The sequence below is a fragment of the Bombina bombina genome, chromosome 9 (assembly GCF_027579735.1).
Source record: "Bombina bombina isolate aBomBom1 chromosome 9, aBomBom1.pri, whole genome shotgun sequence".
Lineage (NCBI taxonomy): Eukaryota > Metazoa > Chordata > Amphibia > Anura > Bombinatoridae > Bombina > Bombina bombina.
The window spans coordinates 270,852,969-270,880,406 of NC_069507.1; the positions used below are offsets into that span (position 1 = coordinate 270,852,969).

The window sequence follows — 27,438 nt, forward strand, 5'->3', positions numbered from 1 at the left end:
ATGTATGCCACAGTTGTGACATTGTCTGTCTGAAAACAAATGAACGATTCTCTCTTTAGAAGAGGCTAAGACTGAAGAGCTCTGAAAATTGCACGGAGTTCCAAAATATTGATCGGTAATCTCACCTCCTGAGATTCCCAAACCCCTTGTGCTGTCAGAGACCCCCACACAGCTCCCCAACCTGTAAGACTTGCATCTGTTGAAATTACAGTCCAGGTCGGAAGAACAAAAGAAGCCCCCTGAACTAAATGATGGTGATCTGTCCACCACGTCAGAGAGTGTCGTACAATCGGTTTTAAAGATATTAATTGAGATATCTTTGTGTAATCCCTGCACCACTGGTTCAGCATACAGAGCTGAAGAGGCCGCATGTGAAAACGAGCAAAGGGGATCGCGTCCGATGCAGCAGTCATAAGACCTAGAATTTCCATGCATAAGGCTACCGAAGGGAATGATTGTGACTGAATGTTTCGACAAGCTGATATCAATTTTAGACGTCTTTTGTCTGTCAAAGATAGAGTCATGGACACTGAATCTATCTGGAAACCTAAAAAGGTTACCTGTGTCTGAGGAATCAATGAACTTTTTGGTAAATTGATCCTCCAACCATGATGTTGAAGAAACAACACAAGTCGATTCGTATGAGATTCTGCTAAATGTGAAGACTGAGCAAGTACCAAGATATCGTCCAAATAAGGAAATACCACAATACCCTGTTCTCTGATTACAGACAGAAGGGCACCGAGAACCTTCGTAAAAATTCTTGGAGCTGTAGCTAGGCCAAACGGCAGAGCCACAAACTGGTAATGCTTGTCTAGGAAAGAGAATCTCAGAAACTGATAGTGATCTGGATGAATCGGAATATGCAGATATGCATCCTGTAAATCTATTGTAGACATATAATGCCCTTGCTGAACAAAAGGCAGGATAGTCCTTACAGTTACCATTTTGAATGTTGGTATCCTTACATAACGATTCAATATTTTTAGATCCAGAACTGGTCTGAAGGAATTCTCCTTCTTTGGTACAATGAAGAGATTTGAATAAAACCCCAGTCCCTGTTCCAGAACTGGAACTGGCAAAATTACTCCAGCCAACTCTAGATCTGAAACACATTTCAGAAATGCTTGAGCCTTCGCTGGGTTTACTGGGACACGGGAAAGAAAAAATCTCTTTGCAGGAGGCCTTATCTTGAAGCCAATTCTGTACCCTTCTGAAACAATGTTCTGAATCCAAAGATTGTGAACGGAATTGATCCAAATTTCTTTGAAAAAACGTAATCTGCCCCCTACCAGCTGAGCTGGAATGAGGGCCGCACCTTCATGTGGACTTAGGAGCTGGCTTTGATTTTCTAAAAGGCTTGGATTTATTCCAGACTGGAGATGGTTTCCAAACTGATACCGCTCCTGAGGATGAAGGATCAGGTTTTTGTTCCTTGTTGTGACGAAAGGAACGAAAACGATTATTAGACCTAAATTTACCTTTAGATTTTTTATCCTGTGGTAAAAAAGTTCCTTTCCCTCCAGTAACAGTTGAGATAATAGAATCCAACTGAGAACCAAACAATTTATTACCCTGGAAAGAAAGGGAAAGCAGAGTAGACTTAGAAGACATATCAGCATTCCAAGTTTTAAGCCATAAAGCTCTTCTAGCTAAAATAGCTAGAGACATATACCTGACATCAACTCTAATGATATCAAAGATGGCATCACAAATAAAATTATTAGCATGTTGAAGAAGAATAATAATGCTATGAGAATTATGATCTGTTACTTGTTGCGCTAAAGCTTCTAACCAAAAAGTTGAAGCTGCAGCAACATCCGCTAAAGATATAGCAGGTCTAAGAAGATTACCTGAACACAAGTAAGCTTTTCTTAGAAAGGATTCAATTTTCTTATCTAAAGGATCCTTAAAGGAAGTACCATCTGCCGTAGGAATAGTAGTACGCTTAGCAAGAGTAGAGACAGCCCCATCAACCTTAGGGATTTTGTCCCAAAACTCTAATCTGTCAGATGGCACAGGATATAATTGCTTAAAACGTTTAGAAGGAGTAAATGAATTACCCAAATTATTCCATTCCCTGGAAATTACTTCAGAAATAGCACTAGGGACAGGAAAAACTTCTGGAATAACTACAGGAGATTTAAAAACCTTATCTAAACGTTTAGATTTAGTATCAAGAGGACCAGAATCCTCAATTTCTAATGCAATTAGGACTTCTTTAAGTAAAGAACGAATAAATTCCATTTTAAATAAATATGAAGATTTATCAGCATCAACCTCTGAGACAGAATCCTCTGAACCAGAAGAACCATTATCAGAATCAGAATGATGATGTTCATTTAAAAATTCATCTGAAAAATGAGAAGTTTTAAAAGACTTTTTACGTTTACTAGAAGGAGGAATAACAGACATAGCCTTCTTAATGGATTTAGAAACAAAATCTCTTATGTTATCAGGAACACTCTGAGTATTAGATGTTGACGGAACAGCAACAGGTAATGTAACAGTACTAAAGGAAATATTATCTGCATTAACAAGTTTGTCATGACAAACAGTACAAACAACAGCTGGAGGAACAGATACCATAAGTTTACAGCAGATACACTTAGCTTTGGTAGCTCCAGCACCAGGCAGCGATTTTCCTGAAGTATCTTCTGACTCAGTTGCAACGTGGGACATCTTGCAATATGTAATAGAAAAAACAACATATAAAGCAAAATTGATCAAACTCCTTAAATGACAGTTTCGGGAATGGGAAAAAATGCCAGTGAACAAGCTTCTAGCAACCAGAAGCAATAAATAATGAGACTTAAATAATGTGGAGACAATAGTGACGCCCATATTTTTTTAGCGCCAAAAATGACGCCCACATTATTTGGCGCCTAAATGCTTTTGGCGCCAAAAATGACGCCACATCCGGAACGCCGACACTTTTGGTGCAAAAGAACGTAAAAAATGACGCAACTTCCGGCGACACGTATGACGCCGGAAACAGAAAAAAAATTTTGCGCCAAAAAAGTCTGCGCCAAGAATGACGCAATAAAATGAAGCATTTTCAGCCCCCGCGAGCCTAACAGCCCACGGGGAAAAAGTCAAATTTTAAGGTAAGAAAAAAATGATTTATTCATATGCATTATCCCAAATATGAAACTGACTGTCTGAAATAAGGAACGTTGAACATCCTGAGTCAAGGCAAATAAATGTTTGAATACATATATTTAGAACTTTATAAACAAAGTGCCCAACCATAGCTTAGAGTGTCACAGAAAATAAGACTTACTTACCCCAGGACACTCATCTACATGTAGTAGAAAGCCAAACCAGTACTGAAACGAGAATCAGTAGAGGTAATGGTATATATAAGAGTATATCGTCGATCTGAAAAGGGAGGTAAGAGATGAATCTCTACGACCGATAACAGAGAACCTATGAAATAGATCCCGTAGAAGGAGATCATTGAATTCAAATAGGCAATACTCTCTTCACATCCCTCTGACATTCACTGCACGCTGAGAGGAAAACCGGGCTCCAACCTGCTGCGGAGCGCATATCAACGTAGAATCTAGCACAAACTTACTTCACCACCTCCATAGGAGGCAAAGTTTGTAAAACTGATTTGTGGGTGTGGTGAGGGGTGTATTTATAGGCATTTTGAGGTTTGGGAAACTTTGCCCCTCCTGGTAGGAATGTATATCCCATACATCACTAGCTCATGGACTCTTGCTAATTACATGAAAGAAATATAGATTAAGTATAGAAATAAATATACTTTCAGGGCGAGACTTCTTCTAAGTGTGATGTAATCTAATTATAAACCAGTGGTCATTTAATATCAGTCCTAGCAGCTATAGTTCTTGATTTATGCTGTATAATTATTTATACAAATTTATGCTAAAGAACATGGCTGGTATATGTTTCCAGAAAAGGTGGAAACCCTAGTTGTGCAGGGTGAATTCTTTCAGACGCTGCAAACTATATTGTCAGCAGTTTAAGGTGAATAATTCTTTTATGCTGTGTGAAGTTATAGTAAAAAAGGTGCAATGATACCATGGAAGACATCATGTCTGGACGCGCTCAGGGCAGCAGCTGGAGGGTAAAATCTGCAATTCTTGGATTTCATGTCTGTGTTTGAGAGAATTTTCAGACCCATTCCCTATTGAAACAAAGAGTAGAATGTAATTAGGAGTTATATTATTACATAGTCAGGTATAAGCAGCATCCTGCTGAGCTGTCACTGTCCCCTGTGATTGTTAGGTCAGAATGGATCAGGCAGATGGCTCTAGTGGGTGGTACAGGTGAGGGGTACGGGTGAGGGGTACAGGTGAGGGGTAAGGTAAATGGTACAGGTAAGTGGTACAGGTTAGTAATACAGGTGAGGGGTACAGGTGGTTGATACAAGTGAGTGGTACAGGTGAGTGGTAAATGTGAGTGGTACAGGTGGGTGGTACAGGTGAGTAATTAAGGTGGGTGGTATAGGAGAGTGGTACAGGTGGGTGGTACAGGCAAGTGCATTATCACTGTAAAGATTCCTCATTTACCCTTCCCCTCTCTTGGTATCCCTTTCTCTGATCCTTTTACTTCTGAGACTGCAGGTTACGGCTACTTCCAGTCACATGTTCAGTGGGGCAGAGCTATCAGTATTGGATGGCAGTACTTCCAGTCACATGTTCAGTGGGGCAGAGCTATCAGTATGGGATGGCAGTACTTCCAGTCACATGTTCAGTGGGGCAGAGCTATCAGTATGGGATGGCAGTACTTCCAGTCACATGTTCAGTGGGGCAGAACTATAAGTATGGGATGGCAGTACTTCCAGTCACATGTTCAGTGGGGCAGAGCTATCAGTATGGGATGGCAGTACTTCCAGTCACATGTTCAGTGGGGCAGAGCTATCAGTATGGGATGGCAGTACTTCCAGTCACATGTTCAGTGGGGCAGAGCTATCAGTATTGGATGGCAGTACTTCCAGTCACATGTTCAGTGGGGCAGAGTTATCAGTGTGGGATGGCAGTACTTCCAGTCACATGTTCAGTGGGGCAGAACTATAAGTATGGGATGGCAGTACTTCCAGTCACATGTTCAGTGGGGCAGAGCTATCAGTATGGGATGGCAGTACTTACAGTCACATGTACAGTGGGGCAGAGCTATCGGTATGGGATGGCAGTACTTCCAGTCACATGTTCAGTGGGGCAGAGCTATCAGTATGGGATGGCAGTACTTCCAGTCACATGTTCAGTGGGGCAGAACTATAAGTATGGGATGGCAGTACTTCCAGTCACATGTTCAGTGGGGCAGAGCTATCAGTATGGGATGGCAGTACTTACAGTCACATGTTCAGTGGGGCAGAGCTATCAGTATGGGATGGCAGTGCTTCCAGTCACATGTTCAGTGGGGCAGAGCTATCAGTATGGGATGGCAGTACTTCCAGTCACATGTTCAGTGGGGCAGAGCTATCAGTATGGGATGGCAGTACTTCCAGTCACATGTTCAGTGGGGCAGAGCTATCAGTATGGGATGGCAGTACTTCCAGTCACATGTTGAGTGGGGCAGAGCTATCGGTATGGGATGGCAGTACTTCCAGTCACATGTTCAGTGGGGCAGAGCTATCAGTATGGGATGGCAGTACTTCCAGTCACATGTTCAGTGGGGCAGAGCTATCAGTATGGGATGGCAGTACTTCCAGTCACATGTTGAGTGGGGCAGAGCTATCAGTATTGGATGGCAGTACTTCCAGTCACATGTTCAGTGGGGCAGAGCTATCAGTATGGGATGGCAGTACTTCCAGTCACATGTTCAGTGGGGCAGAGCTATCAGTATGGGATGGCAGTACTTCCAGTCACATGTTCAGTGGGGCAGAGCTATCAGTATGGGATGGCAGTACTTCCAGTCACATGTTCAGTGGGGCAGAGCTATCAGTATGGGATGGCAGTACTTCCAGTCACATGTTGAGTGGGGCAGAGCTATCAGTATTGGATGGCAGTACTTCCAGTCACATGTTGAGTGGGGCAGAGCTATCAGTATGGGATGGCAGTACTTCCAGTCACATGTTCAGTGGGGCAGAGCTATCAGTATGGGATGGCAGTACTTCCAGTCACATGTTCAGTGGGGCAGAGCTATCAGTATGGGATGGCAGTACTTCCAGTCACATGTTCAGTGGGGCAGAGCTATCAGTATGGGATGGCAGTACTTCCAGTCACATGTTGAGTGGGGCAGAGCTATCAGTATTGGATGGCAGTACTTCCAGTCACATGTTGAGTGGGGCAGAGCTATCAGTATGGGATGGCAGTACTTCCAGTCACATGTTGAGTGGGGCAGAGCTATCAGTATGGGATGGCAGTACTTCCAGTCACATGTTGAGTGGGGCAGAGCTATCAGTATGGGATGGCAGTACTTCCAGTCACATGTTCAGTGGGGCAGAGCTATCAGTATGGGATGGCAGTACTTCCAGTCACATGTTCAGTGGGGCAGAGCTATCAGTATGGGATGGCAGTACTTCCAGTCACATGTTCAGTGGGGCAGAGCTATCAGTATGGGATGGCAGTACTTCCAGTCACATGTTCAGTGGGGCAGAGCTATCAGAATGGGATGGCAGTACTTCCAGTCACATGTTGAGTGGGGCAGAGCTATCAGTATTGGATGGCAGTACTTCCAGTCACATGTTCAGTGGGGCAGAGCTATCAGTATGGGATGGCAGTACTTCCAGTCACATGTTCAGTGGGGCAGAGCTATCAGTATGGGATGGCAGTACTTCCAGTCACATGTTCAGTGGGGCAGAACTATAAGTATGGGATGGCAGTACTTCCAGTCACATGTTCAGTGGGGCAGAGCTATCAGTATGGGATGGCAGTACTTCCAGTCACATGTTCAGTGGGGCAGAGCTATCAGTATGGGATGGCAGTACTTCCAGTCACATGTTCAGTGGGGCAGAGTTATCAGTGTGGGATGGCAGTACTTCCAGTCACATGTTCAGTGGGGCAGAGCTATCAGTATGGGATGGCAGTACTTCCAGTCACATGTTCAGTGGGGCAGAGCTATCAGTATGAAATGGCAGTACTTCCAGTCACATGCTGAGTGGGGCAGAGCTATCGGTATGGGATGGCAGTACTTCCAGTCACATGTTGAGTGGGGCAGAGCTATCAGTATGGGATGGCAGTACTTCCAGTCACATGTTCAGTGGGGCAGAGCTATCAGTATGGAATGGCAGTACTTCCAGTCACATGTTCAGTGGGGCAGAGCTATCAGTATTGGATGGCAGTACTTCCAGTCACATGTTCAGTGGGGCAGAGCTATCAGTATGGGATAGCAGTACTTCCAGTCACATGTTGAGTGGGGCAGAGCTATCAGTATTGGATGGCAGTACTTCCAGTCACATGTTCAGTGGGGCAGAGCTATCAGTATTGGATGGCAGTAGTTCCAGTACTATATGTGGTACTGTACATTAAAAAGGGTATTTCTGGTGGGCTTTTGGCAGGGGGTATTGTAAAACACACACATTTAGAATAAATGCTCAATGTTTATTTTCTGTCAACTGTGTATAGTAAATACTATTCCCATATGTAACCTTTTAGACAGACTACAGGGCAGGCGTTTATGGTCGGTCCTGGGGTGTGTTCTATTTTCTAAGGAGTCTACTTTACAGTGTATTTTCTGGAGATACAAATCCATCTTTTACCAGTTTCAGAGGTAAAGAGTTTGGCTAAAGCTCCCTCATCTCTTCACTGTGTAATGAATAATCATTTGGGGGGCACTGAAGAAAATTACAAGTCATTATATTACTGACTTAGATTTTGTTACTAGAGAAGACAATGACAGGTCATTATATTACTGACTTACATTTTGTTACAAGACAAGACAATGACAGCCAGGTCATTATATTGCTGACTTACATTTTGTTACAAGAGAAGACAATGACAGCCAGGTCATTATATTACTGACTTACATTTTGCTACGAGAGAAGACAATGACAGGTCATTATATAAATGACTTACATTTTGTTACAAGACAAGTCAATGACAGGTCATTATATTACTGACTTACATTTTGTTACAAGACAAGTCAATGATAGGTCATTATATTACTGACTTACATTTTGTGACAAGACAAGGCAATGCTAGGTCATTATATTACTGACTTACATTTTGTTACAAGACAAGTCAATGACAGGTCATTATATTACTGACTTACATTTTGTTACAAGACAAGTCAATGACAGGTCATTATATTACTGACTTACATTTTGTGACAAGACAAGGCAATGCTAGGTCATTATATTACTGACTTACATTTTGTTACAAGACAAGTCAATGACAGGTCATTATATTACTGACTTACATTTTGTTACAAGACAAGTCAATGACAGGTCATTATATTACTGACTTACATTTTGTAACAAGACAAGACAATGCTAGGTCATTATATTACTGACTTACATTTTGTAACAAGACAAGACAATGCTAGGTCATTATATTACTGACTTATATTTTGTAACAAGACAAGACAATGACAGGTCATTATATTACTGACTTGCATTTTGTAACAAGACAAGACAATGACAGGTCATTATATTACTGACTTACATTTTGTAACAAGACAAGACCATGATAGGTCATTATATTATTGATTTACATTTTGTGACAAGACAATAACAGGTCATTATATTACTAACTTACATTTTGTTACAAGAGAAGACAATGACAGGTCATTATATTACTGACTTACATTTTGTTACTAGAGAAGACAATGACAGGTCATTATATTACTGACTTACATTTTGTTACAAGACAAGACAATGACAGCCAGGTCATTATATTGCTGACTTACATTTTGTTACAAGAGAAGACAATGACAGCCAGGTCATTATATTACTGACTTACATTTTGCTACGAGAGAAGACAATGACAGGTCATTATATAAATGACTTACATTTTGTTACAAGACAAGTCAATGACAGGTCATTATATTACTGACTTACATTTTGTTACAAGACAAGTCAATGATAGGTCATTATATTACTGACTTACATTTTGTGACAAGACAAGGCAATGCTAGGTCATTATATTACTGACTTACATTTTGTTACAAGACAAGTCAATGACAGGTCATTATATTACTGACTTACATTTTGTTACAAGACAAGTCAATGACAGGTCATTATATTACTGACTTACATTTTGTGACAAGACAAGGCAATGCTAGGTCATTATATTACTGACTTACATTTTGTTACAAGACAAGTCAATGACAGGTCATTATATTACTGACTTACATTTTGTTACAAGACAAGTCAATGACAGGTCATTACATTACTGACTTACATTTTGTGACAAGACAAGACAATGCTAGGTCATTATATTACTGACTTACATTTTGTAACAAGACAAGACAATGCTAGGTCATTATATTACTGACTTACATTTTGTAACAAGACAAGACAATGCTAGGTTATTATATTACTGACTTATATTTTGTAACAAGACAAGACAATGACAGGTCATTATATTACTGACTTCCATTTTGTAACAAGACAAGACAATGACAGGTCATTATATTACTGACTTACATTTTGTAACAAGACAAGACCATGATAGGTCATTATATTATTGATTTACATTTTGTGACAAGACAATAACAGGTCATTATATTACTAACTTACATTTTTTTTTTTTTTTTTTTTATTTATTATTTTTATTAGAAATTAGAAATGTACAAATCAGAAAGCATCAACCAAGAATTATTACTGTGTTGCCAGCAAGTACAAGTTTTGCAAAGTGTTTACAGAAGTAATTTCCTTTCTCAAATGGGTTAACATGGTGTTCTGACGATGAAACATCATGGGTGTTAACAACGCTAAGGCTTAAGCTGTAATTAGTTGAGCTTCTTTCAGGTAGATAACATAGCTAAACTAGTAATATAGTCTGAACTTATAGAAAAAGAAAATAAAAACAAAGTCCTAATCTTTTATAACAAGCTTCCTCTGTTATCTAGATGTCACTGATAAAGGTAAGTATTTCTCTCACGTAAATGCAAGCAGTTTTAGTTGGTTATGGCAGTTCTGGCGGCTCGGCGCTCCCCCTCTCCCAGGATGCTGGTCATGTCCACGGAATAAGCTCAGTGGGTCTCTCAATGAGTGTGTTGTATGTCAATGTGATCACTTGATTAGTGATCTAAAGTTACTAACATGTTGTATGCGTGTGATGTAGGGGGTATATAGTCTCACAGATATTCCTGCCACAGGAGTTTAGCGTTTTGTATAGTATCGGTTTTGTTGCGGCATAAGTAGCCATATGTCTCAAAGGAGAATTGGTCTTCCACCTCCTCCACCCACATAGTTTCGCTCAGGGTGCTAGGTTTTTTCCAGTTACGCGCTATTAATTTTCTTGCACTGTTGAGTCCTATCTGCAACACCAACTTTTTCAGACAACAGGGCGTTTTGGGTAGGTCATTTAATAGGGCAATATGTGGGGTCAGTGTAAATTCGGTATGATTACTTCGTCTAAAATAGGATTCTACTGCGTTCCAAAGTGGACGGACTTTTGGGCAAAGCCACCACATGTGGATTAAGTTACCCTGTTTTCCGCAGCCACGCCAGCATAAGCTGGATGTGTTGGGATAAATGCTAGCTAGTCTTGATGGAGTTAGGTACCACCGAAGGAGGATTTTAATGTTCAGTTCTAATATCTCGGGGGATGTTGATGATTTTTTGAGGGAGCTGAAAATTTTATTCCATTGTTCTGTGTCTATGTTGCTATTGAGGTCGAGGTGCCATTTAGCTGTGTAAGGTGGAGGGGTGTCTGTGGGGGTGTTTATAAGAAGCTTGCGGGATATAGAGAGCGTGCCTCTGGGTATAATGCTGCTGTGACACATCTGTTCGAAAGCAGTGGGCCTTCTCAGCAGATCTGACTTGAATGGGGATGTATGTATATAGTGTTGTAGTTGGGCGTATTTTAGCCATTTGGTGAATCTACCCCCTGCTAGGTCTGTCAGTTTATCTCTATCTAATAGTTTTCCTGCTTCTGTAAATTTAAGTAGAGGGATCGTGTAGTCCCATTCGGTCAATCTTTTGAAACCTTTGTCTAGGCCTCCTATCATTTCTATATTTAAAGTTATTGGGAAGAGTGGTGATCTGTAAGTGGTAATGTGATGTTTGGTAGCAACTATGTGATCCCAGTTTTTAAAAAGTTGTTTGTGGATTTCAAGATGCCGACACTGGGGGGGTCTAAGGTCTTTGGACACCCAACATAGGGCGTGTACCAAAGGAGCCTTTAGGATGTGTGAATCTAGTGCGACCCATACCTTACGTTCTTGCGCTCTATGCCAGTCTAGTATCCTTTGTAGTGTCACTGCCTGGTAGTAATCTTCTATTCTAGGGAGCCCTAAACCCCCCGTTTTATTTGGCCTGTACATCGTGTTATTACTAACTTACATTTTGTTACAAGAGAAGACAATGACAGGTCATTATATTACTGACTTACATTTTGTAACAAGACAAGACAATGACAGGTCATTATATTACTGATTTACATTTTGTGACAAGACAAGACAATGACAGGTCATTATATTACTGACTTACATTTTGTAACAAGACAAGACAATGCTAGGTCATTATATTACTGACTTACATTTTGTAACAAGACAAGACAATGACAGCCAGGTCATTATATTACTGACTTACATTTTGTGACAAGACAAGACAATGACAGGTCATTATATTACTGACTTACATTTGGAACAAGACAAGACAATGACAGGTCATTATATTACTGACTTACATTTTGTTACAAGACAAGACAATGACAGGTCATTATATTACTGACTTACATTTTGTTTAAAGACAAGACAATGACAGGTCATTATATTACTGACTTACATTTTGTTACAAGACAAGTCAATGACAGGTCATTATATTACTGACTTACATTTTGTTACAAGACAAGACAATGACAGGTCATTATATTACTGACTAACATTTGTTACAAGACAAGACCATGACAGGTCATTATATTACTGACTAACATTTTGTTACAAGACAAGACCATGATAGGTCATTATATTACTGACTTACATTTTGTGACAAGACAAGACCATGACAGGTCATTATATTACTGACTAACATTTTGTTACAAGACAAGACCATGATAGGTCATTATATTACTGACTTACATTGTGTTACAAGACAAGACCATGATAGGTCATTATATTACTGACTTACATTTTGTTACAAGAGAAGACAATGACAGGTCATTATATTACTGACTTACATTGTGTTACAAGAGAAGACAATGACAGGTCATTATATTACTGACTTACATTTTGTTACAAGAGAAGACAATGACAGGTCATTATATTACTGTAACGATCTGTGATATATGTAAAGCTCTGTGATGTGCAGCAAGTATTTAAGTAAATATTTAATACCTCTAAGCAGGATAAATAATTGTGGAGTGTTACAAGTTACTAAGTGTGCTTGCTAGTAAGAAAAACACTAACTTAATCACTTGTGTTAATTTAGCCTCAGAGATAAGACCCAGTAATATGAGTAGTACTAATGAGCTTTATCTTAGGCAGGTCTTATATTGTGCAATAGGAAGCATAAGGTTTGAACTTAAATAGTATAAGTCTGTGATGTCAGATTCACTGGAGACAGGTGAAATATGGAACCCAGACTGCACAGATACAACAGGGGTGTTACCGTTCAAATCAACTGTTGTTTAAAGAGTAATGACAAATGAGTAAACAGAGACTTAAGCACTCTATATACAGAACCTTAATTCAGAAGCAGAGCCTGTGAGAGGAATGCCAGATGCGGGTAGGTAGAATACTTGCAGGGATTAGTGAGTGTGCAGTGTGGTAATGGCTCCGTGTAGCTGGGAGTCTGTAGGCTGTCTGTTTAGACAGGGAGAGTGCGGTCAGAGCGGTAGCGTGATTCGGCGCTGCGGTGACATCAGCGGCTGTGGCAGCTTGAAGCAGAAGCTGCTTGTAACGGCAAAAGGTTTCTCTGATCAGGAGAATCTTGTTTTGGTACTCTAGGTAAGGAGTTGAGCTGCTTTACTTTGGCAATAAACTTCAATAAACCAGCAATGCATCTTGGTTACAAGGAGATTAAATAGGGAAACCTGATCATCTTAATTGAAATAAAAGGTGGTATGACAGGTTAGATACGCTGTGTAAGGTGGAATGGATTTATACATGACATATCCCCCCTGCAAAGGAACCCCAAGGGTGTCAAGGCGCGGGTCTGTCTGGATGGCGCCTATGGAAAAGGGACACCAGACGGGGTGCAGAGAGATTGGAGGCCGGCTCCCAAGAATCCTCGGAGGAATCGAATCCTGCCCAATGCACTAGGTACTGAAGTTGACCATGGCAACGCCTAGAGTCCAAGATAGAGTGGACTTCATACTCAGGATCAGGTGCCGGGGAAGACGGTGGAGGGAGAGGCAGACATCGGGAGGTGTCACAAGGCTTGATGAGGGAGATGTGGAACGTCGGATGGATGCGGTAGGAAGAGGGCAACTGCAGAGTGACCGTGAGAGGGTTGCTGATGGAGATGATGGGAAAAGGCCCCACGAAGAGGTTGTTGAATTTCCTACAAGGAGTAGGTATCCTGAGATTTTTTGTGGCTAACCAAACCAGGTCACCAACCTTGTATACGGGAGGAGCCCGATGTCGGAGGTCATAGGAGCATTTCTGGGTGGCTTGAGCTTGCTGAATGTTATCCTTGATTACGGTAAATGTTTATTTGATAGAATTGATCAGGTCATTAACCTGCGGACAAGGAGTGTCAGTTGGAGGTAACGGATGAAATCGTGGGTGGAGTCCGTTGTTGGCATAAAAGGGTGAATACCCCGTGGAGGTGTTGGTAGTGTTATTAAAGGCGAATTCAGCATGTGGTAGGAAAGATAGCCAAGAGTCCTGTTTGTTGGAGCAAAAGCATCTCAAATATTGCTCCAACCACTGATTGGTTCTCTCACATAACCCATTAGATTGCGGATGGTATGCGGTGGTAAGATGTTGTTGGATAGAAAGAGATTGGCAAAGATATTTCCAAAACTTGGAGGTGAATAGTGACCCTCTGTCACTGAAGACGGATGTTGGGAGTCCATGTAGTCTAACAACCTCTTTGATGAACAGTTCTGCAGTTTTTTGAGCAGTCGGAAGTGATTCTATTGGAATAAAATGTGCCATTCGTGAGAATAAGTCAACAACAACAAAGATAACAGTCATGCCGTCGGATTTTGGAAGGTCCACTATGAAGTCCATGGACACACTAGCCCAAGGGTGTTCAGGAATAGGTAAATTCTGTAATAGCCCCAGAGGTAATTAATGTGAGGGTTTACAAGTCTGGCATGTGGGACAGGACTTGACATAGTTGTTAACTGACAGTCTCATAGATGGCCACCAGAAATATCTGCGAAGTAGATCTAGGGTCTTGTGTATACCCAAATGACCAGCTAAAGAAGAGTCATGGGAGAGCGATAGGGCTTTGTTGCAGAGAGAGGGAGGTATATAAAATTTAGAGTGGTTGCAGAGAACTCCGTTAACATCAGGTAGGAGAGGGTAAGAAGATTTTGTTGTATCCAGCTGTTGTTGGGTTTTTAGTTCAGCGAAATCCTTGGAGAGGAGACCTATGATGTGGGACTGGGGGATAATAGTTGAGTAGGATGGGGCTGTCTGGAGTCTAGCATCCTTACGAGAGAGGGCGTCAGCCTTTCCGTTTTTTGTTCCAGGACGGTAAGTGATGGTGTAGGAGAATCGGGAAAAGTAAAGACTCCAGCGGAGCTGACGGGCTGAGAGCGTACGGCTGGTCTGGAGGTATTGCAAGTTCTTATGATCCGTGTAAATCAGTATGGGTTGTTCTGCGCCCTCCAATAAGTGTCTCCACTGGTCGAAAGATGACTTAATGGCCAAAAGCTCCTTTTCACCAACCGGATAATTCAACTCCGCTGGTGTCAGAAGTCTGGAAAAGTAACATACTGGATGGAGTGAGTCGTTTGGAGAAGCTTTTTGTGAGAGAACGGAGCCGATAGCGTAGTCTGACGCATCCACCTCTAGGACAAACTGAGCTTTGCTATTAGGTAGTTGTAGAACTGGGGATGTGATAAACCACGATTTTAGGAGATCAAAGGCGTTCTGTGCCTGGGAAGTCCATAGAAAGGCAGAAGTGGTTTTGGTTAGATTAGTGAGGGGTTTGGTGATGGCTGCGAAATCTTTAATGAACCGTCTGTAAAAATTTGCAAAGCCTAAAAAACGTTGGACGTCTTTTATATTGGAGGGTCTTGGCCAGGAGGTGATAGCTGTGATTTTACTGTCCTCCATCATGATGTTACTTTTACTGATATTGTAGCCCAAGAAGGAAACCTGACTGACATGGAAAAGGCATTTTTCCAGCTTAACATACAATTTTGTGTCTGTAGTCTGGATAGTACAAGCCTGACGTGATTGATATGTTCTGAGTAGGAAGAAGAGTAGATTAGGATGTCGTCAAGGTAGACCACCAGAAAAGTGTCAAGGATATCCCTAAAGATGTCATTAATGAAGTTTTGAAATGTTGCCGGAGCATTACAGAGACCGAACGGCATAACGGTATACTCGAAAAGACCATACCTGGTCCTAAATGCCGTCAGCCACTCGTCTCCGGCCCTTATTCTAACAAGGTTGTATGCGCCCCTAAGATCCAGTTTCGTGAATATAGTTGTGCCTCTTAACCTCTCAATCAATTCTGGGATGAGAGGTAGTGGGTATCGGTTCTTTACAGTACGCTTATGGAGTTCCCGATAATCAATTATGGGACGTAAGGACCCATCCTTGTTTTTAACAAAAAATATGCCGGCTCCAGCAGGGGAAGTGGATGGACGGATAAACCCCTTCTTTAAATTCTCAGCAATGTAGGACTTTAGATGGATTAATTTGGGTCTTGAGAGGGGGTAAATATGCCCATAGGGTATGGTTACCCCAGGGAGAAGGTCAATGGGGCAATCGTAAGGCCTATGTGGAGGCAATGTCTCAGCCTCCTTTTTGTTGAAAACCTAAGAGAAGTCAAGATATGGAGAAGGAATGGAAGGAGTAGTTGTGGAAAGCAAGTTGGAATTAGGAAAACACGTGGAAGTACAGTAAGGTGATGAGAAGGATAAGGTGAGAGAATCCCAATGAACCGTAGGTTGGTGTTTTTTGAGCCAAGAGATACCCAGAATGATAGGATATATTGGAGAAGAGATGATATCAAAAGAGATAGTCTCAGAATGACCAGAAGTAGAGGTAACAAGGAGAGGGATGGTTTGTTGAGAGACTGGACCTGATGCTAGTGGTGTACCATCAATGACTTTAAGAGGCATAGGTGTGCTTTTGAACAAAAAAGGTATTTTATTAACTTCAACTAAACTTAAATCAATAAAGTTTGCACATGCTCCGGTGTCAATCATGGCATTACAGTTTTTCCTGTGTCGATCCCACTGCAAAAGTAAGGGTAAAGTAAGATAGGTGGTAGATAAGTTTTTTGTATGTAAGCAATGTTTAGTTGTGAGTGCCTTACCTAACTTCTGCTTTGAGAGTAAAGGACATTCTTTAACTGTATGTTCAGTCCCCCCACAATACATACAGAGATTGAGTGTACGGCGTCTAGCCTTCTCTTGTGGGGAAAGAGGTCCTCTGAGGAAACTGATATCCATAGGCTGTTCCGCTGAAGAACTGGAAGTAGGAGGTGTGGGTAATACCCTGCGTACAGGAGTAGTAGAAGGATTTCTTTCTTGTCTCCTCTCCCTAAGCCTACGGTCTATAGTGATAGTAAGAGCGTATAACTCTTCAAGGCGGTCTGGTATGCCTACACTGGCTAATTCGTCCTTAATGTCCTCCGCCAATCCTAGGCGATACTGGTTTATTAAAGAGACCTCATTCCAGAGGGAATCCCTGGCCCAGATCTTAAAACGGGTGATTTTTAGCTGCCTGAGGTTTCTTAGTTTACCTTCTGCAGTAACTTGCCGATAGGGGTCGTCATAAAGGGTAGATAAAGCTTTGAGGAATGCATCTAAAGAATTTAGGATAGGATCCTGGGTCTCATAAAAACATAATTTATGTAAGAACTTACCTGATAAATTCATTTCTTTCATATTAGCAAGAGACCATGAGCTAGTGACGTATGGGATATACATTCCTACCAGGAGGGGCAAAGTTTCCCAAACCTCAAAATGCCTATAAATACACCCCTCACCACACCCACAAATCAGTTTAACGAATAGCCAAGAAGTGGGGTGATAAGAAAAAAGTGCGAAAGCATAAAAAACAAGGAATTGGAATAATTGTGCTTTATACAAAAAAATCATAACCACCACAAAAAAGGGTGGGCCTCATGGACTCTTGCTAATATGAAAGAAATGAATTTATCAGGTAAGTTCTTACATAAATTATGTTTTCTTTCATGTAATTAGCAAGAGTCCATGAGCTAGTGATGTATGGGATAATGACTACCCAAGATGTGGATCTTCCACGCAAGAGTCACTAGAGAGGGAGGGATAAAATAAAGACAGCCAATTCCGCTGAAAAATAATCCACACCCAAAATAAAGTTTAAATCTTATAATGAAGAAAACTGAAATTATAAGCAGAAGAATCAAACTGAAACAGCTGCCTGAAGTATTTTTCTACCAAAAACTGCTTCAGAAGAAGAATACACAACAAAATGGTAGAATTTAGTAAAAGTATGCAAAGAAGACCAAGTTGCTGCTTTGCAAATCTGATCAATCGAAGCTTCATTCCTAAACGCCCAGGAAGTAGAAACTGACCTAGTAGAATGAGCTGTAATCCTTTGAGGCGGAGATTTACCCGACTCGACATAAGCATGATGAATTAAAGATTTCAACCAAGATGCCAAAGAAATGGCAGAGGCCTTCTGACCTTTCCTAGAACCGGAAAAGATAACAAATAGACTAGAAGTCTTTCGGAAATTCTTAGTAGCTTCAACATAATATTTCAAAGCTCTAACTACATCCAAAGAATGCAATGATCTCTCCTTAGATTTCTTAGGATTAGGACATAATGAAGGAACCACAATTTCTCTACTAATGTTGTTAGAATTCACAACCTTAGGTAAAAATTTAAAAGAAGTTCGCAACACCGCCTTATCCTGATGGAAAATCAGAAAAGGAGATTCACAAGAAAGAGCAGATAATTCAGAAACTCTTCTGGCAGAAGAGATGGCCAAAAGAAAACAAAACTTTCCAAGAAAGTAATTTAATGTCCAGTGAATGCATAGGTTCAAACGGAAGAGCTTGAAGAGCCCCCAGAACCAAATTCAAACTCCAAGGAGGAGAAATTGACTTAATAACAGGTTTTATACGAACCAAAGCTTGTACAAAACAATGAATATCAGGAAGAATAGCAATCCTTCTGTGAAAAAGAACAGAAAGAGCAGAGATTTGTCCTTTCAAGGAACTTGCAGACAAACCTTAACCAAACCATCCTGAAGAAACTGAAAAATTCTCAGAATTCTAAAAGAATGCCAGGAAAAATGATGAGAAAGACACCAAGAAATGTAAGTCTTCCAGATTCGATAATATATCTTCCTAGATACAGATCTAAGAGCCTGTAACATAGTATTAATCACAGAGTCAGAGAAACCTCTTTGACTAAGAATCAAGCGTTCAGTCTCCCTACCTTTAAATTTAAGGATTTGAGATCCTGATGGTAAAAAAGGACCTTGTGACAGAAGGTCTGGTCTTAACGGAAGAGTCCACGGTTGGCAAGAAGCCATGCGGACAAGATCCGTATACCAAAACCTGTGAGACCATGCTGGAGCCACCAGCAGAAAAAACGAGCATTCCTTCAGAAACTTGGAGATTACTCTTGGAAGAAGAACTAGAAGCGGAAAGATATAGGCAGGATGATACTTCCAAGGAAGTGACAATGCATCCACTGCTTCTGCCTGAGGATCCCTGGATCTGGACAGATACCTGGGAAGTTTCTTGTTTAGATGAGAAGCCATCAGATCTATTTCTGGAAGTCCCCACATTTGAACAATCTGAAGAAACACCTCTGGGTGAAGAGACCACTCGCCCGGATGTAACGTTTGGCGACTGAGATAATCCGCTTTCCAATTGTCAATACCTGGGATATGAACCGCAGAGATTAGACAGGAGCTGGATTCCGCCCATACCAGTATTAGAGATACTTCTTTCATAGCCAGAGGACTGTGAGTCCCTCCTTGATGATTGATATATGCCACAGTTGTGACATTGTCTGTCTGAAAACAAATGAACGATTCTCTCTTTAGAAGAGGCCATGACTGAAGAGCTTCTGAAAATTGCATGGAGTTCCAAAATATTGATTGGTAATCTCACCTCCTGAGATTTCCCAAACCCCTTGTGCTGTCAGAAACCCCCATACAGCTCCCCAACCTGTCAGACTTGCATCTGTTGAGATCACAGTCCAGGTTGGAAGAAAAAAAGAAGCCCCCTGAACTAAACGATGGTGGTCTGTACCACGTCAGAGGGTGTCGAACAATCAGTTTTAAAGATATTAAATGAGATATCTTTGTATAATCCCGGCACCACTGGTTCAGCATACAGAGCTGAAGAGGTCGCATGTGAAAATGAGCAAAGGGGAACACGTCCAATGCAGCAGTCATAAGAACCTAGAATTTCCATGCATAAGGCTACCGAAGGGAATGATTGAGACTGAAGGTTTCGATAAGCTGAAACCAATTTCAGACGTCTCCTGTCCAACAGAGACAGAGTCATGGACACTGAATCTATCCGGAAATCTAAAAAAGGTTACTCTTGTCTGAGGAATCAACAAACTTTTTGGTTAATTGATCCTCCAACCATGTTCTTGAAGAAAACATAATTTATGCTTACCTGATAAATTTATTTCTCTTGTAGTGTATCCAGTCCACGGATCATCCATTACTTATGGGATATTAACTCCTCCCCAACAGGAAGTGCAAGAGGATTCACCCAGCAGAGCTGCTATATAGCTCCTCCCCTAACTGCCATTACCAGTCATTCGACCGAAAACATGCAGAGAAAGGAAAACCATAGGGTACAGTGGTGACTGTAGTTTAATGGAAAAATTACCTGCCTTAAAGTGACAGGGCGGGCCGTGGACTGGATACACTACAAGAGAAATAAATTTATCAGGTAAGCATAAATTATGTTTTCTCTTGTTAAGTGTATCCAGTCCACGGATCATCCATTACTTATGGGATACCAATACCAAAGCTAAAGTACACGGATGACGGGAGGGACAGGCAGGCTCTTTATACGGAAGGAACCACTGCCTGAAGAACCTTTCTCCCAAAAACAGCCTCCGAAGAAGCAAAAGTGTCAAATTTGTAAAATTTGGAAAAAGTATGAAGAGAAGACCAAGTTGCAGCCTTGCAAATCTGTTCAACAGAAGCCTCATTCTTAAAGGCCCAAGTGGAAGCCACAGCTCTAGTAGAATGTGCTGTAATTCTTTCAGGAGGCTGCTGTCCAGCAGTCTCATAGGCTAACCGTATTATGCTACGAAGCCAAAAGGAGAGAGAGGTAGCCGAAGCTTTTTGACCTCTCCTCTGACCAGAATAAACGACAAACAGGGAAGACGTTTGTCGAAAATCCTTAGTTGCCTGTAGATAAAATTTCAGGGCACGGACTACATCTAGATTGTGTAGCAGACGTTCCTTTTTCGAAGAAGGATTAGGACACAAAGATGTAACCACAATCTCTTGATTGATATTCCTGTTAGTGACCACCTTAGGTAGGAACCCAGGTTTAGTACGCAGAACTACCTTGTCTGAATGAAAAATCAGATAAGGAGAATCACAATGTAAGGCAGATAACTCAGAGACTCTTCGAGCCGAGGAAATCGCCATTAAAAACAGAACTTTCCAAGATAACAACTTGATATCAATGGAATGAAGGGGTTCAAACGGAACCCCCTGTAAAACATTAAGAACTAAGTTCAAACTCCATGGTGGAGCAACAGTTTTAAACACAGGCTTGATCCTAGCTAAAGCCTAACAAAAAGCTTGAACGTCCGGAACTTCTGACAGACGTTTGTGTAAAAGAATGGACAGAGCTGAAATCTGTCCCTTTAAGGAACTAGAGGATAAACCCTTTTCTAAACCTTCTTGTAGAAAAGACAATATCCTCGGAATCCTAACCTTACTCCATGAGTAACTCTTGGATTCGCACCAATATAAGTATTTGCGCCATATCTTATGGTAAATCTTTCTGGTAACAGGCTTCCTAGCCTGTATTAAGGTATCAATAACTGACTCAGAAAAACCACGTTTTGATAAAATCAAGCGTTCCAAGCAGTCAGCTTCAGAGAAATTAGATTTTGATGTTTGAAGGGACCCTGGATCAGAAGGTCCTGTTTCAGAGGTAGCGACCAAGGTGGACAGGATGACATGTCCACTAGATCTGCATACCAAGTCCTGCGTGGCCATGCAGGCGCTATTAGAATCACTGATGCTCTCTCCTGTTTGATTCTGGCAATCAATCGAGGAAGCATCGGGAAGGGTGGAAACACATAAGCCATCCCGAAGGTCCAAGGTGCTGTCAAAGCATCTATCAGAACCGCTCCCGGATCCCTGGATCTGGACCCGTAACGAGGAAGCTTGGCGTTCTGTCGAGACGCCATGAGATCTATCTCTGGTTTGCCCCAACGTCGAAGTATTTGGGCAAAGACCTCCGGATGAAGTTCCCACTCCCCCGGATGAAAAGTCTGACGACTTAAGAAATCCGCCTCCTAGTTCTCCACTCCCGGGATGTGGATTGCTGACAGGTGGCAAGAGTGAGACTCTGCCCAGCGAATTATCTTTGATACTTCCATCATTGCTAGGGAGCTTCTTGTCCCTCCCTGATGGTTGATGTAAGCTACAGTCGTGATGTTGTCCGACTGAAACCTGATGAACCCCCGAGTTGTTAACTGGGGCCAAGCCAGAAGGGCATTGAGAACTGCTCTCAATTCCAGAATGTTTATTGGTAGGAGACTCTCCTCCTGATTCCATTGTCCCTGAGCCTTCAGAGAATTCCAGACAGCGCCCCAACCTAGTAGGCTGGCGTCTGTTGTTACAATTGTCCAGTCCGGCCTGCTGAATGGCATCCCCCTGGACAGATGTGGCCGAGAAAGCCACCATAGAAGAGAATTTCTGGTCTCTTGATCCAGATTCAGAGTAGGGGACAAGTCTGAGTAATCCCCATTCCACTGACTTAGCATGCACAATTGCAGCGGTCTGAGATGTAGACGTGCAAAGGGTACTATGTCCATTGCTGCTACCATTAAGCCGATCACCTCCATGCATTGAGCTACTGACGGGTGTTGAATGGAATGAAGGACACGGCATGCATTTTGAAGCTTTGTTAACCTGTCTTCTGTCAGGTAAATCTTAATTTCTACAGAATCTATAAGAGTCCCCAAGAAGGGAACTCTTGTGAGTGGAAAGAGAGAACTCTTCTTTTCGTTCACCTTCCATCCATGCGACCTTAGAAATGCCAGTACTAACTCTGTATGAGACTTGGCAGTTTGAAAGCTTGAAGCTTGTATCAGAATGTCGTCTAGGTACGGAGCTACCGCAATTCCTCGCGGTCTTAGTACCGCCAGAAGAGCACCCAGAACCTTTGTGAAGATTCTCGGAGCCGTAGCCAAACCGAATGGAAGAGCTACAAACTGGTAATGCCTGTCTAGAAAGGCAAACCTTAGATACCGGTAATGATCTTTGCGAATCGGTATGTGAAGGTAAGCATCCTTTAAATCCACTGTGGTCATGTACTGACCCTTTTGGATCATGGGTAAAATTGTCCAAATAGTTTCCATTTTGAACGATGGAACTCTTAGGAATTTGTTTAGGATCTTTAAATCCAAGATTGGCCTGAAAGTTCCCTCTTTTTTGGGAACCACAAACAGATTTGAGTAAAACCCTTGTCCTTGTTCCGACCGCGGAACCGGATGGATCACTCCCATTAATAAAAGATCTTGTACGCAGCGTAGAAACGCCTCTTTCTTTATTTTGTTTGTTGACAACCTTGACAGATGAAATCTCCCTCTTGGGGGAGAGAATTTGAAGTCTAGAAGGTATCCCTGAGATATGATCTCTAACGCCCAGGGATCCTGGACATCTCTTGCCCAAGCCTGGGCGAAGAGAGAAAGTCTGCCCCCCACTAGATCCGTTCCCGGATCGGGGTCCCTCGATTCATGCTGTCTTAGGGGCAGCAGCAGGTTTCCTGGCCTGCTTGCCCTTGTTCCAGGACTGGTTAGGTCTCCAGCCTTGTCTGTAGCGAGCAACAGCTCCTTCCTGTTTTGGTGCAGAGGAAGTTGATGCTGCTCCTGCTTTGAAATTATGAAAGGAACGAAAATTAGACTGTCTAGCCTTAGGTTTGGCTCTGTCTTGAGGCAGGGCATGGCCTTTACCTCCTGTAATGTCAGCGATAATTTCTTTCAACCCGGGCCGAATAAGGTCTGCCCTTTGAAAGGTATATTAAGCAATTTAGATTTAGAAGTAACGTCAGCTGACGAGGATTTTAGCCACAGTGCTCTGCGTGCCTGAATGGCGAATCCGGAATTCTTAGCCGTAAGTTTAGTTAAATGTACTACGGCATCTGAAATAAATGAGTTAGCTAACTTAAGGGCTTTAAGCTTGTGTGTAATCTCATCTAATGGAGCTGATTCAAGTGTCTCTTCCAGAGACTCAAACCAAAATGCTGCTGCAGCCGTGACAGGCGCAATGCATGCAAGAGGTTGCAATATAAAACCTTGTTGAACAAACATTTTCTTAAGGTAACCCTCTAACTTTTTATCCATTGGATCTGAAAAGGCACAGCTATCCTCCACCGGGATAGTGGTACGCTTAGCTAAAGTAGAAACTGCTCCCTCCACCTTAGGGACCGTTTGCCATAAGTCCCGTGTGGTGGCGTCTATTGGAAACATCTTTCTAAATATCGGAGGGGGTGAGAACGGCACACCGGGTCTATCCCACTCCTTAGTAACAATTTCAGTAAGTCTCTTAGGTATAGGAAAAACGTCAGTACTCGCCGGTACCGCAAAATATTTATCCAACCTACACATTTTCTCTGGTATTGCAACTGTGTTACAATCATTCAGAGCCGCTAACACCTCCCCTAGTAATACACGGAGGTTTTCCAGCTTAAATTTAAAATTTGAAATATCTGAATCCAGTTTGTTTGGATCAGAACCGTCACCCGCAGAATGAAGCTCTCCGTCCTCATGTTCTGCAAATTGTGACGCAGTGTCTGACATGGCCCTAATATTATCAGCGCACTCTGTTCTCACCCCAGAGTGATCACGCTTACCTCTTAGTTCTGGTAATTTAGCCAAAACTTCAGTCATAACAGTAGCCATATCCTGTAATGTGATTTGTAATGGCCGCCCAGATGTACTCGGCGCTACAATATCACGCACCTCCCGAGCGGGAGATGCAGGTACTGACACGTGAGGCGAGTTAGTCGGCATAACTCTCCCCTCGTTGTTTGGTGAAATATGTTCAATTTGTACAGATTGACTTTTATTTAAAGTAGCATCAATACAGTTAGTACATAAATTTCTATTGGGCTCCACTTTGGCTTTAGCACATATAGCACAGATATCTTCCTCTGAATCAGACATGTTTAACACACTAGCAAATAAACTAGCAACTTGGAAATACTTTTCAAGTAATTTACTATAATATGAAAACGTACTGTGCCTATAAGAAGCACAGAAAAAGTTATGACAGTTGAAAATTAATAAACTGAAAAGTTATAGCATCAAATCTTTGTAAAAAACACAATTTTAGCAAAGGATTGCTCTCCATTAGCAAAGGATAACTAACCCTGATAGCAGAAAAAAAAAATACAGAAATAAACGTTTTTTTATCACAGTCAACTACAATCTCACAGCTCTGCTGTGAGTGATTACCTCCCTCAAAACAAGTTTTGAAGACCCCTGAGTTCTGTAGAGATGAACCGGATCATGCAGGGAAGACAATAAACTTCTGACTGAATTTTTTGATGCTTAGCAAAAGCACCAAAAAAGGCCCCTCCCCCTCACACATAACAGTGAGAGAGATCAGTAAACTGTCATAAATTAAATAAAACGACTGCCAAGTGGAAAAAAATAGTGCCCAAAACATTTTTTCACCCAGTACCTCAGAAAATTAAACGATTTTACATGCCAGCAAAAAACGTTTAACATTAATAAATTGAGTGTTATTAAAAAGCCTGTTGCTAGACCCTGCAAATTAGGCTAAAGTTTTATGCATACAGTATAATTCCAGTGAAGTGCCATTCCCCAGAATACTGAAGTGTAAAATATACATACATGACAGCCTGATACCAGTTGCTGCTACTGCATTTAAGGCTGAGTTTACATTATATCGGTATGGCAGAATTTTCTCATCAATTCCATTGTCAGAAAATAATAAGCTGCTACATACCTCTTTGCAGATTAATCTGCCCGCTGTCCCCTGATCTGAAGTTTACCTCTCCTCAGATGGCCGAGAAACAGCAATATGATCTTAACTACTCCGGCTAAAATCATAGAAAAACTCAGGTAGATTCTTCTTCAAATTCTACCAGAGAAGGAATAACACACTCCGGTGCTATTATAAAATAACAAACTTTTGATTGAAGGTATGAAACTAAGTATAATCACCACAGTCCTCTCACACATCCTATCTATTCGTTGGGTGCAAGAGAATGACTGGTAATGGCAGTTAGGGGAGGAGCTATATAGCAGCTCTGCTGGGTGAATCCTCTTGCACTTCCTGTTGGGGAGGAGTTAATATCCCATAAGTAATGGATGATCCGTGGACTGGATACACTTAACAAGAGAAACAACACTCATAAAAAAATGAAACAAAAAAAGAAAGGGCGCCTCCTAGTGTAGCCAGTATATATAAGGATAAATAGAATGAGATATAGATTTTGTACTCACATGTAGTGAAGGCAAAGATAATGCCTAGATAAGCAGTCTGGAAACTTATCAGTGTCCCAGTTGACTGTGCATTAGAATGCTAGGGCAGCTCCTCTTAGTAGATTTCCAAAATCATCTGAAAAGTAAGAAGATATACAGAGGGCGACTCAAAGTATAGAGCACACTGTAGTGCTAATGAAGCAAGCTGGGTATATTAAAAGTGGCCCAGCGCACATACCACTCCGGTGAAAGATGGTCCAATGTATTCAGAAGGTTCAGATAAAAAATTCAGGAGACTCCAGATATATATAAAAAACACTTTATATAAAAATATAACAGTGTACAATAAAAATCAGTAGAATTCGCTACGCGTTTCTCAGAGCTACCACTCTGTTTCCTCAGGCAAGTTATACTGATCTAAAACTGAAGTCTCCTATTTATACATCCTCAAATAAATTAAAACATTGGTCACACCCAATTTACCAATTACTTATGCAAATGTTGCTATGGTGACCTTCACAATACAAACTGACTTTTCTTGATACCAGTATGTGAATATATAACTCATTGTATGCATAGATCTACTTTAACATATACAGCTAGTATCAAAACAAGTATATAGCAGATATTACAATATATCTCATAAACATTTCGGAAGAAAACATATATAGTATGCACAATAGTGTTTCAGCAAAAAAACAAATACAGCACTCATATAGTTGGTTCATTAAATTTTCAGCAATCTCTCTTTATGAAAGTGAATGCACTATTTATTTCTATTTTATATGGTTAATAACTTCTTTATTTCCTGAGGATTTCTTTCCTCCCCTTTGTTCATAGTAGAAAGTCTAATTTATTTATTAATTAAAAGCATTAGCTAGTTTGTTTATATCATATATAAAGCTGTCAGCTTGTGGGTGTGTGTCATTAGCCTATCTCACACTTCCATATGTGTGGGTAATGGCTAGTGGGCGTGTATCATTTATCGCCGGTCTTTAAATACAATTCCTCAACTTTCTTCCTAATATATTCTTACCCCTTTTGACATGATCTCCTACAATAAACTGTTTAAATGTTATCTGAATTGTTGTATTGTGCATATCATAAGCTGATTTTATGAAGGGCTATGTCTATTTGTTTAAAGCTCCCTCTCTGATTTCACAATGTCCAATGTGTAGGTGATAATCCGTGGGCGTGTAGCATAAACCAATCACGCGTCACTATGTGTGTGAATCCCAGCTTATAGGCGTGTGTTTTCTATCGTTAAAAAAAATAAATAAATAAATCAACTATTGTCTATTTATTTTTTTGGGATATGAACTGCTTTGCTATTATGATATATTTATATATAACCCTATGGCTATGTTCGAGATAGCATCAGCCAATTTGTGTAGCCCTTTGGTATTACTGCTCTGTGAAAGCATATCCTATCCTCACAGTATTCGTCAATTTTTACTGAATCATAACATTCAAAATAATGCCAGTCTCGTAATCATTGCGCTTCAATCGAATAGATGCATATACTCATATATTTTTATATATTGGTAACCTGTATAATGTA

The 27,438-nt window shown here is 41.2% G+C and overlaps 1 protein-coding gene across 1 annotated transcript in view; it reads right to left on the reverse strand.

The window, feature by feature from the left end:
* The window catches only part of LOC128640316 (alpha-2-macroglobulin-like protein 1), a gene marked incomplete in the record, with an annotated part of 543,542 nt that overhangs the window by 232,200 nt on the left and 283,904 nt on the right, over positions 1-27,438 (reverse strand). The window contains 1 exon segment of the mRNA XM_053692806.1: positions 4,051-4,156. Within this exon segment, the coding sequence (XP_053548781.1) occupies positions 4,051-4,156 (106 nt within the window).